General features: G+C 45.3%; 1 protein-coding gene across 7 annotated transcripts in view; it reads right to left on the bottom strand.

Annotated features, from left to right (window-relative positions):
* The window catches only part of PDZD2 (PDZ domain containing 2), a 377,353-nt gene that overhangs the window by 97,652 nt on the left and 258,774 nt on the right, over positions 1-20,927 (bottom strand). For 6 of the 7 annotated variants that reach the window (XM_079916132.1, XM_079916129.1, XM_079916131.1 and 3 more), the window contains one exon: positions 340-829. In XM_079916132.1, coding sequence (XP_079772258.1) covers positions 340-829 — 490 coding nt within the window. Of the gene's footprint in view, positions 1-339; positions 830-20,927 lie in introns of those variants that run through there. The other variant, XM_079916135.1, reaches the window with a different exon arrangement.

The following is a 20,927-nucleotide window of genomic DNA, read 5'->3' as shown; positions in this document are numbered from 1 at the left end:
CACCAGGAATTCTTGGCCTTGCAGTGGCAATTCCACTGGTGACAGCAGTGATAAATAATGATGCAGTTCAAGTACTTTATCTGGGCCTCATATGACTCAAATTATACCACAGAAGGCTTGAATTTTCCGCCTTAGGATCACTCGGCTAGCTCTTTATTTAAGTGTGATAAAATGACTTGGTTTTTTTGTTGTTATTGTCATGTCCTATGATCATTTATCTTAATAAATCTTTCAGTTTCTAAATGCAAAGTCATCTTAGATGTATTTTCCAAACCTTAAATGCAACTGCAAACAACATTTCATTGAAAATTCAGGTTATACCACCAAAGCAAACCTTACCCGTGCCAGGCAGTCGCTGGACTGGAAGTCTGTCTTCCCAGATTTTGAGAAGCGGCGTCTGTCATTGCTTGTGGGCAGAGGGGCGTCCGCCTTTGCAATCCCTTTGTCTAATTCCGACCTCTCTAGATGGGATCCAGCCACCTCCTTGAGCGAATCTGGGCCATTTTCTAGCTCAAAGACATGACCGTTTCCCAGTTCAGGGTCCAGGCCATTGTCTAGTTCAGACACAGGGTCACTGTCCAACTCACAGCCAGCGCTGCTCTTGGATTCTTCAGTGGCTTTGTGGGTAGAAGGCCTGGCAATGACCGCAAACTTTCTTGCTCTTTTCCCCTTTTTCACAGTTCGGTCCCCCAGCTCCAAGGTAGGCGTCTCTCCTGGTTCAGAGCTGTTGCTGCTGTTGCCGTTATAAGGAGAATGGACTTGGTGCTTGAAGCGGCGCAGCATGATCAGGTAGATGAAGCCGCCATTCCAGCACTGCTCAGCCAGGTAACTGCAAGGGACACAGGGGGGTCAGAGAGGGGCTGGTTAAAACCCTCCAAACATCCTCCAAGGACAATGCAGCGGGTTGACACATCTGATGGCCCACACAGGACCCATATGACTAAAGTCCTGGCCAAGTGATTGAGGCACTAAGCTTCTTAAAGAGGCTGCACACTTCACTCACTCTTTTAATCTATTTAATTGTTGATGCTAAAAATAACCCCCAAACCAACCAAAAAACCACCATGAACTGGAAATGACTCATGAGAGTACCCTACGAAGGTAGTCAGAGAAGGATTTCTCTATTAACAGAGCCAATCCTAACATATCATTAAAAAAAAAATTATTCTCCATTCACTCAACAACTTGTTACATCAGAATGATGCCAGCTTCCCATTCATAACGTTCTGATGGGATAGCACTGCGAGTCCCCAGGGGAAAATGGATAAAATAGATTGGGGGAAATGTACAGTTCTGCTCACAGGATCAAGAACTGCACTGCGGGCTTCCCTGGTGGCACAGTGGTTGAGAGTCCGCCTGCTGATGCAGGGGACACGGGTTCGTGCCCCAGTCCGGGAAGATCCCACATGCCGCGGAGCGGCTGGGCCCGTGAGCCATGGCCGCTGAGCCTGCGCATCTGGAGCCTGTGCTCCGCAACAGGAGAGGCCATAACAGTGAGAGGCCGGCGTAACGCAAAAAAAAAAAAAAAAAAAAAAAAAAAATGAACTGCATGATGCAAACTATATATAGAATAGAGAAAAAACAAGGTCCTACTGTATAGCACAGGGAACTATATTCAATATCCTGTGATAAACCATAATGGAAAAGAATATGAAAAAGAATGTATATATATGAATAACTGAATCACTTTGCTATACAGCAGAAACTTACAGCAGAAATTAACACAACACTGTAGATCAACTACACTTCAAAAAAAAAAAAAAAAAAAAAAGCCACAGATTGGAAAGACCCAAAGTGGAAAAACAAAATCAACTGCACAAGAGGAACCTTTGCCTCACAGCAGTTAAAGGGAAAAAAAGATGCTGAGCTGGGGGCGGGTAGAAGGGGTTGGCTGGTATTAAGATGCAGCCAGTAAAGAATCACAGCAAGTGTGTGCAGCATGAAATGAGGATCAGGTTCATTTCTCGGTAATGGTTCTAGTTTGGTTGTTCATAGCACACGTGAAGTGTCATTTCCGGTCTGGGCATCACATGAAGAGGAACACTGACAAAGTGGAAAACACAGACATAGGGCAACCAGGAGGAAGACAACTGCTGGAAACTGTGGCAACCAGGAATAGTGGGAGGAAGGAGGGACGTTTAGCCTGAGGAAGACGAGGGCCAGGCTCAGTCGTTTTCACATGTATCTGAGGACTGCCAAACACTTAGAAGCAGGAAATCATACAAATGAGATAATGCACGTGAAGCCTGACATACAATGACTCCTCCGGATCTTAAAGAATAACAATAGAACCTCAAACGAGATGAGTAATTAGCGGCATCCAGGACCAGATCCTTAAAGTTTCAGCAAAGAAAACACTTGCTCAACGTCAGGAAGCCAGGCTGGGCTGGACCTCCCACCAGTGCCACCCAAGATAAGGAAGCACAAACCCCAGACGAACCCAGGGGATGCCCTCACCACTGGGATCTTGCCACATACTACACGTCACTGGTTCCCAAGCAAAGAATGTCAACCACCAAATCCTTAACGAGTCAGACCTGCTTCCCCGGCTTCAAGTCCCACAAAGAGAAGGCCTGGGGCTATGTTGCCTACATCTGCAATGCAATGTGGAAAACAGAACTTTTCCCAGTATACCAAACCAGACTTGAGAGCTGGGGCAGTCAGTATGTGGGAAGGGGGCCAGGTCATAAGGAGAGATGACCAGTCGTGTTTGAAATGTACTAAGTTCTGAGCCAAGGGTGTATAATCCCCCTACCTAATGGTCAGGGTAATGCAATGACGGTGACTGTCTAACAGAAGAAGAGAACAATTCTGAACTTTTGCCTTGGAGTAAAGTGAACAAGAGAGAAGGGTCCTCAAACATCGACCAAAGCTAGTAAAAACTTTCTTTGATCCTGGGTTATAAGCCATGGTAATGAACTTACACATAAAAACCAGGTAGATAAAAGATACTGTACAGACTTCGGGTTGTTCTGTGAACTACAGTGAGATGAAGAGGCATGAAGACCTTTCTAGACTGGAATCTAGAAATTAAAAATTAATCCTGGTTCTCTGCACCATTTTTCTACAATGTTTAGATTTTACCTTTTGAATTGTGTATTTTTTTCCATACTGGATAAAATCTTTTAAAGATATAAAACGATAAGAGTAATTAGACAGGTTGTAAGGGTTTCCTCTGAACAACCAATACTATTAATCTAATATATATGCTCAGATGTTATGAAAAACAGGATGGGGTAGTAAAAACAGGACCAGGTTGAGAGTTAGACACCCAAGTTTTTGTTATAGCTTTGGCCCAACCACGTAAAACAATGCTAATTACACCAAATTTCCACTGACAGATGAATCGACAGACAAAATACGTATATCCATATAATGGAATACTATTCAGCAATAAAAAGGACTGAAGCTCATGCTACAACATGGTTGGAGCTTGAAGCATTATGCTAACTGAAAGATGCCAGGCCACAAAAGGCCATATACCATTCCATTATTGGACGTGTCCAGAATAGGCAGACTCATTGAGATAGAAAGTAGATTAGTGGTTGCCAGGAGCTGGGGGGATGGGAGAGAGAGGAGAATTGAGACTGACCGCTAATAGGCACAGGCTTTTTGCGGGGGGTGATGGAAATGTTCTAGAATTAGATAGTGGTGATGGTTGCACAACATGGTAGATACATGAATATACCCACTAAATTGTACACTTTAAAATGATGAATGTGATGTTATGTGAATTATTTCTCAATTAAAAAAAAAATAACAGGGCTTCCCTGGTGGCGCAGTGGTCGAGAGTCCGCCTGCTGATGCAGGGGACGCAGGTTCGTGCCCCGGTCTGGGAAGATCCCACATGCCGCGGAGCGGCTGGGCCCGTGAGCCATGGCCACTGAGCCTGCGCATCCGGAGCCTGTGCTCCGCAACGGCAGAGGCCGCAACAGTGAGAGGCCCGCATACCGCAAAAAAAAAAAACAACCCAAAAAACCCCCAGCAAATGTAATAATATTAGCCAAGTTTTAAATTTATTCTTTGAGTAGATGCTCCTTAAGAACTCTCTTGACAAAAGAAGCAATTGAGGCTCAGAAATGTTAACTAAATTGCCCAAGTTCGCATAGCTGCCACTGGTAGACCCAGGTCTATCTGCTTCCCACCCACGCACATCCCCTGTGCAATTCTGCTTCTTAAATCATTACCATCCCTGTGCTTCAGTTTCCTCATCTGCACAGTGAAGGTTGTAAATGGATCATCTCTAAGTTGCTTTTGACTTCCAGGGATAGGAGGATCAAGCCATCCCAGTGACAAGGATAAAACAAAAACCTGGAAAAACCGAAGCAGTCCTTTTATGTCCAAGTCATCCTAGGCCTCCAAGACATTAACCATCAACCTGGAAGAGATTTCACCTGGAGAGGCAATTCCTCTAAAACTGCTTTTGGGACTCTACTTTTTGTACTAAAACTCTGGACAACTTGATTTGGTTTGTCCACAGGGACCTTCTTTTCAGTACCAAAAAGGCTGGTCCATTGATTCGGAGTACAAGATCTTGAATATCTTTCCCATCTCTACTCTCACGGGCATTCCAAGAACCTTGGAAGGTTCCATGACTGACAGTCTTTTATTCCTTCAGGATCCACACTCAGCAAAATTACAAAGCAAGAGGAGTTGATCTCTAGTTTTGCACCGTCTCCCTGTCCTTCCCTGGCTTCCTAGCCATAAATAAGATCCTGACGCCTTCAGGGAACTGTATGACAGGTTACTGTATTCCTTCCTGGACACTGCATTTTCTAAGGTCATCCTGAAGGCAAAGTGTGATGAATGAATTACGGACACCTGTAGCAAGTTAGTGAAAAAGACACTATTAGGCAGCGGGTAATTTTCTTACGAGTCTTTGAATCACCTTAAATGTAAGGCTGCCACACCCCTCCCCATCTGTATTTAAATGACTTCCCTAACTTTTCCGGGACCTGCCTGGCTCATTCCTACTTCCAAATCCCCTTTTCTGTTCAGCAGGATTCTTACCCACCATTAGGATCTTTAAACTTCAAAGTCAACATTAGAGAAACCAGAAACGAAATACAATCACGTGACTTAGAAAACTAGAAGGTCTCCTCTTCATTAACAACAGGTAGAATTAGCTTTTCAGAAGCTTCTCTACCATACGATTATTTTTTTTGGTTTCTTCCAAAAATTTGAAGCCATCCTCTGGCATGTTAAATTATTCACTCAATTCAATTAAAATTTATTTGATTTTGGCCATCCCAGGCTGGCCTTAAGATTAAACAAGGAAAGGCCAGAAATGAGGGTCTGAGCTCCAGCCTAGAACGCTCCCTCTGGAATGTGTTGTGGTTCTTCATTTCACTCGGCCTTTGCAAGCATCGTGTCTGACTAGATCCCTTCCTCCTCCTTTCCCTCAAAAAGTGCTTTATCCGGGCTTCCCTGGTGGCGCAGTGGTTGGGAGTCCGCCTGCCGATGCAGGGGACGCGGGTTCGTGCCCCGGGTCTGGGAAGATTCCACATGCCGCGGAGCGGCTGGGCCCGTGAGCCATGGCCGCTGAGCCTGCGTGTCCGGAGCCTGTGCTCCGCAACGGGAGAGGCCACAACAGTGAGAGGCCCACGTATCGCCAAAAAAATTTTTAAAAAGTGCTTTATCCAAAGGAAAGTTTAAGTACCTTCGCTGTTTCTTGATGCTGTCATAATTCTGGAGTCTGGGGTCTGCAGGGGTGGGATCCTGGTAAGGGGATGGAAGGTGAGATTGGATGTTTGGAGGACCTGAAGGGATAGAGCTGCCTGGAGTCTGAAGATCCAGATGGATATGGGGCAGGAGATAAGAGAGAGGCAAAGACAGGAGACATGCTGGAAGGCCAAAGACACCCATTATTTACTCATAGTCTGATTCTATCAAAAGAGGGCTAGAGGGAGGTGTACGATTTTGATATTCGGGACTGTTTTGCCAAAGCCCTTGGAAGGGGCGATCTCCAGGTGCCTCTAGAAATCATCTTGGGGCTCCAGCCATCGATCGCCGGCGCCTGGCGCATGGTGTGAACCCACAGAGGGGTGCCACCGGGCAGAACCGTGGGCACACATGTGCGTGTAACTCAGAGGAACTGGATTGCCATTGCTGGGCCCTGGTCTGTACTACAGGGGCTTGTATAACTCAGAGAACCCATAAAAGAATTCTGGAACTTTTCACCAAAGCAGCTATTCTTACTTCATCTGTGTCAGGTCCCCAGTACAGACAGCAGGAGACTAAACACTGACTGCAAGAAGATGTTTATAGACAAGTTATTTTATAGGGTCTGAGTTTTCTAGAGCGAGACTAGCTGCTAATAGCCACCCTGTCTAACACATAGGACAAACGGAGATCGATTGTTCTTGCCTATGATTTCCTCTCGCCTAAGAAGTAATGGGAGGCTGAAAAGCTGTTCGTGGTCCTTTGAAAACCTGCTAAGCCTAATTAATCCAGAGGACCGTCTGAGGTTATAAATCTGTAGGTTCCCAGAGAACAATAGGCTGAGAGGAAGTGTTAAATATATAGATTAATTCCCCAGTGAAGTCTTGGCTGGGAAACAGAGGGAGGCAAGTTTGGACAGCTCTCCAGGAGGGCATGGGAAGATGATAAACATCATTTCCCTGAGTCATTTAGGAACTAGGTTCCCCAAGGGTAGTCTCTCTCGGGTGTTGCCTACCAGCTACCTTGAATTTGGGGCATGCTTCTCCCAGATTCTATGACCCTCCCTAGAAAAAGCCAAGCTTTCTCTGGGGGACCCTGAAGGCAGAATTTGGGTGCTGAATATCATGGTGGTAAGAGTGACTGATACCCTTGGTGCGCTCCTAAGGCCCCTTCTGGAGAGAACCCAGTCTCCTTCCTCGCTAGTTCACACAGGGGAAAGTCAGCTCTGAGCAGATGCAGGAAGATGGGACTCAGGCACCAACGAGGATTTGAAAATAGATCAGCGTCTAGGCCTAGTGTAGACGTAACTAGAACACTGTACTCCAACTGCTGGGTAGGGGAGGTAACTGAGGAAGCCCATTTTTACTACTTCTCACCTCCACTATTCACCACAAATGCCTGGGTTCAGCGACTCTCCCCTCCTCTCCCTTATCTGGAATCCATGAATAAAGGAATATGTTCTCTTTATTATAAAATGTGTATTTATTACCTTTTTATCATAACATCTGGATTGAGATACACAGGTTGAGAGTGAAGAATCAGGGTGAATATTTGAAAAATTTTTTTTTGTCCGAACTATGATACAATGTGAGCCATTCGACCCAAACCAGATGAGCTACCGAAACCTGTAACCTCCACAGACGTAGTGGTGAAATTTAAATCGTACCCATCTATACACCAGGACGGAGGTCCACATTGCCCTAGGGGAATTGGGATGGGGGGAAGAGGTGCAAATATGCTGATCCTCCGGCTACTGCTACTTCTATGAATAATAAACTGTCTTTCATCCCTGATCCAGGAATCTTCTATCTTCTGCTGGCATCCATGAAACTGTGGCAGGCTAACTCGTTCGCTTACTAGTTGGGTAAAATCATAGTTCTTGACATGTAGCAGAAAAATACACCGACTAACTCGGTTTATAACTGATCTTGTTCTCCAACATCAAACTTATCAAAGGAGCTCAGTGACATATTATCCTTCACACCAGCGACTAAGAAATAAAAATCAGTACATACCTTACATCAAAACAATATTGAAATTAAATCTTTCAGGCAGAATCAAACAGAGGTGGAATTATACTAAGAGGAGTCATAAAGAGAGTGGGTGCTCTAGCCTCTGATTCCACAAACACTGATGAAATTCAGTGTGTCAGCCTGGAAGGCAGCAGCTACATTTGTGTCCATCAGCATTAAGTATACACAGTGCTGCCCTTACCCTGCTTAAATTTCATCTCCTGCAACCACTGGCTGCAATATCCATTCTGTGCTGAAGCAAGAGCTGGTTCTCCTTTTGTTTGCTATGAAGAGCTTCTGGATGTAAAGGGGTACAGGTAGGGGGGGACACTGCAGAAAAATACTCGATAAAAAGCAGCTAAATCATCCGATCACTGAAAAAATTATTTTGATTTCCATGCAACAAGGTATCACTGATTTTCATATTTATCTTAAAAATTCCCCTCTCAAACTAACAAGATTAATTTAAAGTCACCACCCTCACAGCAAAGTATCTCTACACACCAGGACGCATTCCACATTTTCAACTCCAATACAGCTTTAACAGGAAGGAACTAGAAGCGTGGCCCTTGCTATCATGTTGCAATAAGTTTACATGAAGTTTCAGTTTTCCTCCAAGGTTTTCTTGTACCTCCTGTCTTCATGAATCAATAAAAGCTTTTTGAATAGCACCCATACGCATTTGGGAAAGAGGAGTTCAGAAGCTGAATTAAGGAGAAAATGCCTGATCAACAATAAGAACTGACCTTATAAAACATACTGCAGAGATACTGCCCCACAAAAGACAACCTCTAGGCTTCTATCTGCAAATGACTGCATTTCTTTATTCAATTACTGTGAGTGAATCAGGGTTTCTCGTGACTCTATCAGATCAACCTGCAGTCTATACAGAATCCAATTAGAACTTCAACCACACAGCTTTGCTGACTCACACTGATGATGTTGGTCACATTTTCCCTGGGGGCAGAGGGCATGCAGGTGAAGTCAGACTTTGCTGTACATAAATGGGTCAATTTCACCTCATGAGGGAACTGACAAGCTCAGACGCTGTACATAGGAACTCCTTTCACTTCCTTTTCACTCATGACATAATGCTATTTTTTTTTTTTACAGAATTACTACTTGCTCATTACAAATTCATTCATTCACTCATTCGACAAATAGTTATTGAATATCTACTATACTCCAGGCACTGTTTTAGGCATTTGGGGGTACAGCAGTGAACACACTGATGCCCGTCTTTGGGGAGCTCACAGTTTAGCAGGGGCAGACAGACAATTAAACAACAGACCTATTAAAATAAGCATCCCAGGGCTTCCCTGGTGGCGCAGTGGTTGCGAGTCCGCCTGCCGATGCAGGGAACACGGGTTCGTGCCCCGGTCTGGGAAGATCCCACACGCCGTGGAACGGCTGGGCCCGCGAGCCATGGCCGCTGAGCCTGCGCATCCGGAGCCTGTGCTCCGCAACGGGAGAGGCCACAACAGTGAGAGGCCCGCGTACCGAAAAAAAAAAAAAGAAAAAAAAAAAGCATCCAAATAAATAGCATGTTAGAAGGTGAGACGTGCTATGGAAAATGGAAAATATTGAATAGGATAAAGAGGATTGAGTATGCCAGGAGCTGGAAGAGTCAGATTGAAATTTTAAGTGTGTTGAGCAAAGACTTGAAGCAGATGAAAGAGTTGGCCACGCAGCTGCCTGGGAGAAGACGTTCCAGACAGAGGCAAGAGCCAGTGCAAAAGTGGTAAATTGGAAATGTGCCCGGTGTGTGTGGAGCAGCGAGGAGGAGAGGAATGGGGAGGGGCGGTGAGGTAGGAGAGATACCAGGGGCCAGTTTACGCAAGACTGTTGTAAAGACTTGTGCAAAATGGGGAGCGGTAACTCCCCTGAGCACAGGAGTCATGTGATATGTAGTCATGATGTGGAGTCATGTGATGTTTTAAAACGATCCCTTCATTTCTGTGTTGAGAATAGACTATAGGCAGAGCAAGGGTAGAGGGAGACCAGATATTCGATCATCTTCAGAAATTCCAGTGACTGAGGAGTTGGCTCAGTGCAGAGCAGCAGTAGAGAGGGTTAGAAGTGGCCAAAATCGTGATCAGTTTTGGTGGCAGAGTCAGCAGCCTTTGCTTTTGGATCTGATACAGGGTGTGAGAGGAAGGTGGTGTCTAGGTGTTTGGCCTGAGCAACCAGAAGGATGGAGTTGCCATCCCCTGAGGCTGGTAGAGTGGTCTTCTGTGCGGTGCGGCTACCTGACCTATCCTGATGCCCAGATCGATTCTGGAGTTACGTTCCGGATGAGCTGAGTTTGAGATGCTCGTGTGGTGGCTGTGTGGGCAGCTAGACATCTGAATCTGGATGTTGGAGCAGAGGACTGGTTTGGAGATAAAAAATTGGGAGGTGTCAGAGTGTCGATGATATTTAAAGCCTCCTGAAGATAAATTCCTTTAGGTGGACTTTCTGGGTCCAAAGTTCTTGCTGGGTCAAAAGCACAGTCAAATGTTTTGTATGTACTTCCAAGCTTTCCTCTAGCAAGGGGTATGACAATTTAGAATCCCACCAGGAGTGTCTTAGAGAACCACTTGTCACTCTTTTTAATCTCTGCCAGTCTGATAGTCAAGAGCTACCTCCTGTCCTAATTTGCAAGTCAGTAATGATTAATGAGGTCAAAATTCTTAGTATTTCTCTGCCTTCTTTGAAAATTGCCCACTTACGTCTTTGTAAAGATCCTCACTTTTGTACCCTCACAGTCTAGCACAATCACTGGCACACGTTAAGCACCACAAAAAAATGACTGGTCAGTGAAAAGATCCCTTCTATTTAAAAAAATAAAAAAAGCTCTTTTTGGTAAAATGACTGTATTGAGGCATATTTTACATCTGACATAATTCATCCATTCAAGTGTACAATTCAATGATTTCTAGGAAATGTACCAAGCTGTGCAACCACCACCATAAATCAGTTTTAGAACATTTTCACCACCCCAGTAAGATCCCTCATGCCCTTTTACAGTTAATGCCATTCCCAGTTCAGCCACCACTTTCGGTTTCTATAGATCTGCCACTTCTGTACATTTCATATAAATGGCATCATACAATACACGGTCTCTGTGTCTTGCTTCTTAAAAGCAACTCCTTTTTAGGAGATCCTTAGTCACCAGACTTCACCTCGTTCTGCATCCTCTCTGCCATTTGTATCGTACAAAATCTCGATTCATGCAAAATGCTGTTTTGATATCTTTCTCATTTTCCTTCAGATCATGCCCAATTATCCCGAGGAGATAGCTCTCATGGCTCTGCCAGTATCTCACCCATCTTTTCCCCTCACATTATTCCAGGGAATACCCACCATTCCTTCCAGTTTACGCTATAAAGCCCCTGGTAGCCTCTCCTACCTTCAAAGTTCCTCCCGTGACAGCACTGAAGTGAAGGAGGCATTCTTTCCCGTTTGGCTTCCTAGATTTTCCTCACTGTTCCAGTATCATCATAAACCAGCTCTGCTTTAAAAGGAAATCCTTCCTCATTAACGCTAACCAGGCATGGATTCCAAACACCATTCAAATGTCATAGTACATAATGTATATCATATGCTAATATATTCATGTTACTCTGCATTTCATTTTTTCATTTTTGTTTTACAACTGCATTGCCTTTTAAATTTTCTCCACGTTATTTTTCGTTCAGGACAGATTACCAGGGACTACAGGACCCAAAGTCTCTTATGTACTTCTTTTGCCTGGATTGGTGCTAAGGAAACTTCCATGTCTTTCCTATGCCCCGCTCACTGGCCAGCCAAAGACACTTATTTTACATCACAGAGGTCTCTGCTATGACTTGCCCCTGAGAGCTGAAGATCAGGTCTGAGAAAGAGAAAATCCAAAGCAGCCCACTCCCCATGCCTTGAGCCTTACCTGAGATCCACCATCCCCTCCCAGCCCTGCCAGGTGCATTTCCTATGGCAATTCCTGTGCTTCTCCACATACGGTGTTGCCCTTGACCTTGCCTTGGAAGAGGCTACCAACAACACTCAAGGGTAAATGAAGCCAGACTTTGCGTCCCAAAGGTTATGGTCATTCATCTGCTAGGCTCAGAATCACCAAGCCCTGAAAAACGCGTTAAAGATGACCCAGGGACTGAGTTCCGTACCGTCCCTGCCACATCTTCCTGCCCCTCCACGGTGAAAGCTGCCGGCAGCTATGAGAATTAGTAACATGCGTTCTCCCTTTCTGTCCCTCTTCCCACGAACCAACTGCATCTGAGTTCACAACCAGCCAGTAATCCTCAAGCCCTCACGGTGCACCATTCGAAAGGCACCACCCTCTTCCTTTCCCCAGAGGTGGCGCTAAAAGAAGGGAGACTCCTGGGGGGCCCGTGCATCTCTGAACGCACATGCCACCAGTCAAACGCTAATTCAAACACTGATGAAATGTCTGTGCCCTCCACTTCCCTCCCCTTTCAAGTGGATCCAGCTGCATCTTGAAACAATTTCCCCAGCTTGTCTCAATCCTTCCAGGGTCCGTTCCATTGGCTTGGCCAGAGCCTGCCCCTACCTCATGCCAAGCCTGGTTTCACTTATGTCAAAACAGCTTCCATCAAAATCATGGGCTTCTTTTTCGAATTTCTTTCACTATTTTTCAGCAGCGAAAAGATACTTAAATTGCAAAATGACTACCTCCATTAATGTGTTCTGGCTAATACCAGGCACTCTTCTCCTGAATCTCTTCTCTACAGTGTACTGTGGATTCTTTAAAATCTGACTTTCTGTTTTTCTTTCTTCTCGAAGGCTCTCTGGCAGGCATGGTAGGGCTGAACAGGTCTCATGATTTACAAAGGTTCATGTAGACTGACTTTCTTAGTTTTGCAACCTTCTTCTCCAAGCTTCTTTAGAAGCTGGATTTGTTGGATATTTTCCCTGTTTTCCATCCATCTGCATGATCCTCTAAGACTCTTCTTAGTTTGGAGGATTTCAGTTATAAGAAAGCCAAATCAATAGAACTCTGGCCTAGAAAAATAGATAAGCCAAGTCCTTATAGATGTGGACTCTGGCCTAGAAAAACAGATAAACCAAGTCCTTATAGATGTGGACAGAACAATTTTAAAATCTGGGCTTCCAATCAGTATACTCTTCATGTGTCTGTTGACCAGTTGTAACTGTGACATTGTTGACATTTGTGGTCCCTGGTTCTTAATTATGTGCAGACAAGGAAAACGCACAGGCATTTTGTACTTATCTACTGGGATTTTTAAAATAACTGCAAGTGAAGCATTAAAGAAACCATAAATTATTGGGTGCACGGGCATAAACACTGGCGTGAAAACGCAACGCTTGCTTTTAATGGTGCGTTTATGTTAGAAGTGCCAAAAACTAATACGAATGGTAACAGACAAGGGGAACGGGTACCGATATTGATTAACTTTATACGCTGTGTATTAACTACACACAAACATCACCCTGATCCATCTTTGAGACATGAGAAAACAGGCTCAGAGAGATTAACTTGCTGGTACAGGTGGAGCTGAGATTCAAATTTCCATCTGATGGTAAACAAACCCAGGCAATGACCTTGGGATTTAGCGTGTGCCCATCCTAATGTTCATTATGACCAGGTTCGGATAAAGAAAAAGGGCAGCAACTTCTAACTGCCGAAGAAGCCTCTCGCCACATGAACATTGTAAGGGATTCCACTTCAGTGGTGTGTTAACACCCAAGATGTGTCCCACACCCATAAGAAAGGGGTCTTAGAGAAAATAAGAGGTATTTTCAGGTCGGCCCGGAGGCAGGTGAATACTTGGGAGGGGTGGTGGTCTCTCAGTGTGGGTAGAAGAGGCCAACTACCCCAGCCATGAGCTGGATGCAGAGAAGCAAAGGCGACACTTGTTCAGATCACCCAAATCAGAGGACTAACAAGCCAGCCCGGGATCCCAGTGCAGGCAAGGTCCAATACAACGGCTAACAGGAGCTATGCCCTCCAAGGTAGGCCTCCCCGCCTCGGGGGCGCCCTGAACCGTGGCCACCTTGCCTCCCTCCCTGCAGCTCCGGGGCGCCTCCACTCCAGACCGGGGCCTCACAAGCAGCCTGTGCGCCGGACACCTCCCTCCCTACAAGGAACCGCCCCTCCTGATGGCAGGCAGTCTGCGTCCACCTCTGGCTGTAAACAAGAGGTGTCTTAACACCACAGCATTGTTCCTGTGGATCCCTGTGGAAGATAACGTGATATCAGGTGATGACAGGTGGACAGAAATCAGAAGAAGGGAGGGGCAGGCAAATCCCTAGGCTGAAGCGCCACTCAGACGTCCCTTCGAGGAAGGACTTCGAGGAAGGTCCAGTGGGCGAGGAGTGTGTTAGTCAGCTCACGACCTCCGGCTGCGAGCTTCATCAAGGTCCGGCTCAGCTTTCAGGTCAAGGTCACGCTCTCTTGGGGCAGTTCGTGGCCAATGGCAGTCAAGATGGGGAGGCTAGGCCTGACCCTTTCCACCCAGGGAGACCCCTCTAACGGGCAGGCTTGGCTCCAGGGTCCCTGTCACGCTGACTCTGTCACAGCAGCACCGTCAGTACTAGCTCCCCAGGCATACCTGCTCCCTCCCTGTTCCTTCCACGGATGTTCTCCCAGCAGACGTTCTGCACTCTTAGCTCTAACTCAGCCTCTGCTTCCTGGAGAGCCCAATGTGAGGGAGGGCGATAGGATGAGAATAACAAAATATTTTCCCAAAGGGAGATGTTGGGAAATAAGAGTAGCCAAAAAGTCCTGTCGGGAATGGATAGAAGTCAGCTAATCTGAGTACAGGAGCAGCCAGCAGAGCATTCTTGAGAAGTCAAGTTGGACGGCTGGCATTCACAAAGACTTCCTTTAAATCTGCTGGCTGGTAACAGGAAAAACCAACAGCAAAGAGCTTTTTCGGAGCGAGGTTCTGTTCACACTATCCCTAAACAGCTTCATCAGAATTCACCCCAAAATCAACTATTTGGAGCGAGAGCACACTTGGTTCAGGTGTCAGCACTGCTGCTTGGGCCCCTGGGCAGGAGGACACTGTACCTCAGAGATGAATCCCTCAGTCTCATCTACCTATGGGGCTGTTGGGAAGATTAAATGGGATAATGCACTAAGCCGGCTGGTTTCCCACCAGGCGAGAAGTACAGGTCGATAAATGTCAGTTCCTTATGCTTTCCGAAATTTGCTAGGTGATCACAGGTCAACCAGTTAAACTTGTTGGCGGCTAATGTCCCGGACAGACTCCGCAGAAGGTGAATGCACAGAGGGGCGTGGTCAAAGCTGATGCTGTGGTTGGAATGGGGCAAAGAGAACCACAGTTAAGTCAGGGTGAAAAGGAGTCCCTGGGAAAATCAAGTTCACAGGGATAGGCAGAGAGTCAGAAATGGATTCCAAAACGAAAGATCTGGAAGAGTAGCGCAAACGTGCCTCAGATGCTGAGCCTCGTTGACCCAAGACCGAGAGGCATCTTGAGGGTCTCCTGGACCTAAGTCATCCCAGCGAAAAGGATGGGTATGTGTGTGTGGGTGTGGGGAGATCAGGCTAGGGGGACAACGGGCACAGAGTATGGCCGGTTACAGGCCATATTCTCTGCCAGGGACAAGAGACAGATGTCTTTCAAAACACAGACCAGTGGTGGCCTCTTGTTTTGCTTCCATGTCCATCTGGCCGGTGTCAGGCTCCCAAATCCCAGAGCAACTGCAAGCTTTCTGGCCTGACCTGAACTCTGAGGATATTTCCAGAGGTCCTGGAATTGCCCCAAAACTCAGGGTGGAGTCTGGGAGGCTGCCCATCCCAGCCAAGCTGTGAGATGGGCTGACCCCTGAATATTTTGTAAACTATGCCGCTGCTCACGGGGACACAAGCAACTGCCACAAATAAATCAGATGCATGTGTGTGCGAGGAGAGACCTCCTCTCCCAGCACCCACTCCCTCCTGACCTACCTTTCCTCCATCTGTCACAGGTATCTGGACGATACATCTGTCACAGGTATCGCCCTTCCGGTTCAGATGCCTCCTTTAAAAGGGCCTCGTTCACTTTTCTGAGGCAAGAGTTTCAAAAGCCCGGTTGTTTTAATATTAAATATTTCAACATATGACAATGCCATGAGACAGTCAACATTATGTCTTTTTAAATATCGAGAGAGGGTCTCTCTGCAGCCACACGATTTCAGCTCCAGGGGAAAACATTTCCAGCGCGAACAGCCAACTCCACTTTTGTATGAGGTGTAAGCAGGTGCAGGTATTTGAGTCACATGCATGTTTCAGAATACTAGGAACTCACTTCGTTACCAAATGCTCTCAACAGGAAAGAGCTGGCAGAGGGCACACACTAGACTTGGAACCCTCCTACTTAGAGCAAACGGAAAACATCCAAAAACAAAATCAGAGCCATGGGCTGGCCTGGAAAAATAAACACCCCCCCCCCAAAGTTATTTCTTGAATTGCACACCAGGAAGAGTGAGATCTGGAAGAATCTGGAAAGGGGGAGAAACAAAAGCATTGACTAGAGGACCTTCTCGAACCTCTGGGGGAAAAAAAAACACATGAGAGTTTTCCACTGTGGCACTGTTCCCTTTAGACTCCCAAGTATTTCTCACAGATAAAGGGGCATCTTAAGTGTTCTAGCTCCCCACACTGAGGAACAAACTGCACCCATTGTTCACACAGATGGGAGCTTTAGGAGGGGTTCCAGGTCAGGGGTCGAAGCACCCAATTCGCCAGATACTTAAAGGACTCAACGTGGGCTCTGGGAAGGGCCCAGTGTTGTTAAGAGAGCCACACTCCATAACTAGGGGATTCTTCTGCTCTGGTTAACACTTTTCATCATGAGTTCTCTTCAAAGATTTCCTCCTAAAAGACTTACTGCAGTCTTTTAAAGTTAGCTGTTATGGGCTTCCCTGGTGGCGCAGTGGTTGAGAGTCCGCCTGCCGATGCAGGGGACACGGGTTCGTGCCCCGGTCCGGGAAGATCCCACATGCCGCGGAGCGGCTGGGCCCATGAGCCATGGCCACTGGGCCTGCGCATCCGGAGCCTGTGCTCCGCAGCGGGAGAGGCCACAATAGTGAGAGGCCCGCATAACGCAAAAAAAAAAAAAAAAAAAAGATTTCCTCCTAAAAGACTTACTGCAGTCTTTTAAGATTAGCTGTTATGGACTGAGAGCATCAAGATAAGATTTATTTATTTGTTTTTAATTTTATTTATTTATACAGCAGGTTCTTATTTGTTAGCTATTTCATACATATTAGTGTATATATGTCAATCCCAATCTCCCAAGATGAGATTTATTTAATTACCCTCCCTGTCCACCTTTCTCCCAGGGCTTAGGTATTGGCACCACCTGTCCTCAAAAGAGCGACCCGCCCCCAGCACTTTGAGCAAAAGGGGGTGATTCCAGATAGGACTTAAAGAAAAGTTAACTTTGACAAAAGGAGATCTGGGGGAAACATCGATTTTGCTGTTTCTTAAAGAACTGAAAAGCAGGGTTCTCTAAGTGATCGGGCACAAAGTTTACAAGGTCCAGTTTCATTTGAAACATCTTCAAAAAATATAAAAAACTATGTGACTAAGTCCAAAGAGGCCTCTCACGGGCTCTTTCCAATGGCTAGAGTTCCAGATCGAAGAGTCTACAAAGAAGAAAACGTCTGTTTTTTAAAGTTTAGATGCCCCAATTCTCACTCTTCCTCTGGCAGAGGTGAGGGATAGAAGGAAAAAAAGAAAAAGCAACTGAGAGGAAGAACAAATAAGAACAGTGAGTTTTCAGATTTCATTCTTTTCTTAAATCCCGGTAGGATGAATTAATGGAGATGTATTTCAAATGCCCTGCCTCGGATTTCAAGGCAACACAGAGACTCCCTCAGAAAACCCCCAATCCAGCTCCATGGACGAATGTGGAGGTTGAAGAGAGAAAACACAGAACTCCTCCCCCAGCCCCACCCCCACTGGGAAGGCCCCGGTGAGGCGCTCAACAGCAGACCCAGAAGGGAGTTGGTCTTGTGCCAAGGAACGGATTTTCTCTGAAAATGAAGGAAATGATAGGACAAGAATAAGGTTCAAAAACTGAGTGCAGGCATCGGGCTCAGGGCCAACAAAGCAGTGAATCCCTGCCCTCAGAGCTTTCACAGTCTACCTGCAATTAATTTTTAAAATTAATGTGTCAGTTATACAATTAATCCCATGGATTGTTGAAACAATTTTATATAACATGAAATAGTAATATATAAATAATACATACTAAATTTATTCACTGTGAAAGTAAATGTTTAACAAAATAATATTAATATATAAGATAGTAAAAATATATAAACTTATATCCTATAAAGTTAAAAATAACATTAACTATATGAAGACTCTTCCAACAGAAGCACAGGTTACTTCAGAAGCTGCTAAAAGAGACTAGCCTGCTTTGGGGGTGGGTGTGGACAGGCAAGCTTCCTCAGGAAGTACCAGGGGTTTGAGGTCCAGCATGAGTTAGCTGGGCTGGGAGGAGGCCAAAGCGTGGGGTCTGGATGGATGGTAGAGGGAAGAGGGTCCAGGCAGAGAGGTTAGGAACAGCTTTAGGGCCGTGGGCCAGGAATCTGACTGTGAACTCTAGTTCTGCCTCAAACTGGAGATGCAGTCAGAGCAAGCCTCTGGGTTGAACAGTGTCCCCGCCAAATTCATGATGTCCATCTAGAGCCTCAGAGTGTGACCTTATTTGGAAATAGGGTTTTGCCAATGAAATCAGTTAAGTTTCCAGATAAGAACATACTGGTTTAGGATGAACCCTAAATCCAGTGAGAGTGTCCTTCTAAGAGTCAGAAAGGAACCTGGAGAGACCCAGAGAAGAAGGCAGTGTGAGGACAGAGGTAGAGATTGGAGTAATGCATCTACAAGCCAGGAAATGCTGGAGGTTACCTACAACGACTGGCAGCTGAGGACGCGGTGAGGGACACTCTCTCCCTCAGAGCCCCCCGAAGGGAACAACCATGCTGACCACTTGATTTCAAACTGCTAGGCTTCACAACAGTGAGAAAAGAAGTTCTTGCTGTTTTAAGCCTTGGAGTCTGTGGTGCTTTGTTATGTCCTAGGAGCAAATGCAGCCTCCTCCAGTCCTTTCAGCTTTGCCAAGACGTTTTGATTCTTGGACTTCTTTCATAATAAGATGCAATCTTGTAAAACCTCTAAGATCTGCTTAAAGTAATTTTTATCATGTTCTGCGTGGTATGACAAAAGAAATGGTCACATGTTGAGGTATGGGGAAGTCATTCTGGCTCATACGTGGCTTGACCTGAATTTTATGGTCACAGCCTGCCTGTGGCTGTGGTCTACCAAACATACATTGTACATCTGCTTTAATTATTAAATGAAAGGGTGCATTGATCGGAAGTAAAGAACGTCCATGTAAAAGTAAAGATTAAACGCCTCCCTTTCCTGAGATGCCAATGCTGGTACCCCTTCAATGGTAAGACTCCCTTCCCAGGCGCCAAGGCCATACTGACTCGCTATGTATGTGCTGGTCTTTTTTTTTTTTTTCTACTTTGAAAGAATGTATCCCTGACTTGTTTGGTGTTCTTTGTTCTGACAGGATATAAAACTGTGCTGAAAACCATGCTTCTCTGGAGTAGTTCCTCAGAGTTGTATGGGAGGCTATCTTCCGGGCTATAGTCCTCAGTTTGGCTCAAATCAAACTCCTTCCTGTTCCTATTATAGATTGTTTACTGATTATTTGTGTCAACAGTTATATAACAATGTGATTTTAAATAAATATATTAGATATGCTATCCAAGAACTTAAAAACAATCTTTAAAAATATCAAGACAAATTTCCCTATTTCACAAGGGATGTGCACTGTTTCATTTCCTTCAGATTAATCCGTAAGAACAAAGATGATTTACTGATGCAAATTTAAATAATATACGTCATTTTAAAATATTTAAAAGATATATTTTAAAATACAGAGAAAAGCTACCTATATGATACCTATGGCATGAAGAATAGAAAAAAACCCCAGCCATTTAAATTCTTGGATATTCAGAAGTTTTGCGTTTGAATTGTATGAAATGTTCTGGTTTGTTTTTCCAATTATGATGTTTGGTATCTAGATGACAACAGGAGAGAGATTTCCAGCTGCAAGTGCAGCCACTTCTCAAACAACACATCGCAGGGGTGAACACTCTTTACGCCAATAAATAACAGCTACATTGGATAAAACGAGAGACAGCTGTCGTGGATGAATTTTGATCAGATGAATGTAACCTAAAGGTCCAGTGGAGATCATCTTGAGGGGAATCATCACCGCTACATGGCTTGTTAATTTGAGTCACCTATCCCCTATCCTTCTTGTCATTCATGACTCATTCAAAGCACAGCAAACAAAGGCATTACCAAGCAGGGGAAATGATTTAGGACCACGCAATGGGTAAAACCACTACGGTGGCTAGAGCCGGTCATCTGTGAGATGAATTGGGTACCTGAGTCATAAGAACACCGACTATTTTCCTGTTCAGCACCCGCTTTGAGATTCTCAAACCATCTCAGAGGGAGGAATGTTAAAGCAATTATTTTATTTTCTGATTTTCAGCAACGCATTTGAAGCCGACTCCCTGACCACCTTTAACAGCATGAACTTCAGAAACGCCTGTGCCAGCTCCGGGTAACCTCCCAGTCACAGGTTTGCGAGGGTGGCATCTTGCCTGAGGGTGGGACCTTGCTTTCACAGTCAACCTGTGATCTTGCGGTACAGTGAGCTTCAGAGAGCTTGCACCACCGATTGGTGACTTGCCTCTGGGTCAGAGCCAATGGGCATTAACTGTGCTATCATTTCAGCCTCTCCCCTCACTAGACACAATTCAGAGGGTATTTAGAGAGCAAACAAACCCAATAAAGATGTCAGTGTGTATTGTCCATGTTTCACTCAAAGGACCCTAAACTGTGGAACGGACTCAGTTTCCTCTTTGTCCTTTCTCCTACAGCATCAGACAGGTTATCAGAGCACATGTTTTAACTTGCTAGCCCCGCCTCCGTTTTCCTAAAGCACAGAATGGGCCGCCATCTTGTCAGCCAGGCATGGACAGCCATGTTACATAACAGAATTAAAGACTTCAGTCATTTGCACTGCTCAGACCTCACCCGAAAGTTCTTATGAAGGGAGGAGTCCCCGTTCATACCTGCTTTAAGACGTGCCTACATTTCTAATGTGTGCCTTCATCTAACAAGGCTATTTTCCCTTCCATATAGAAATAAGGTTTGCATTTGCTGCTCATAGCTTTGTAAGTAAGGGAGAGTAG

Source organism: Stenella coeruleoalba (genome assembly GCF_951394435.1).
Source record: "Stenella coeruleoalba genome assembly, chromosome: 3".
Taxonomy (NCBI): domain Eukaryota; kingdom Metazoa; phylum Chordata; class Mammalia; order Artiodactyla; family Delphinidae; genus Stenella; species Stenella coeruleoalba.
The sequence above is the reverse complement of the archived record's forward strand: the minus strand, read 5'-3'. Positions and strand labels throughout refer to the sequence as shown.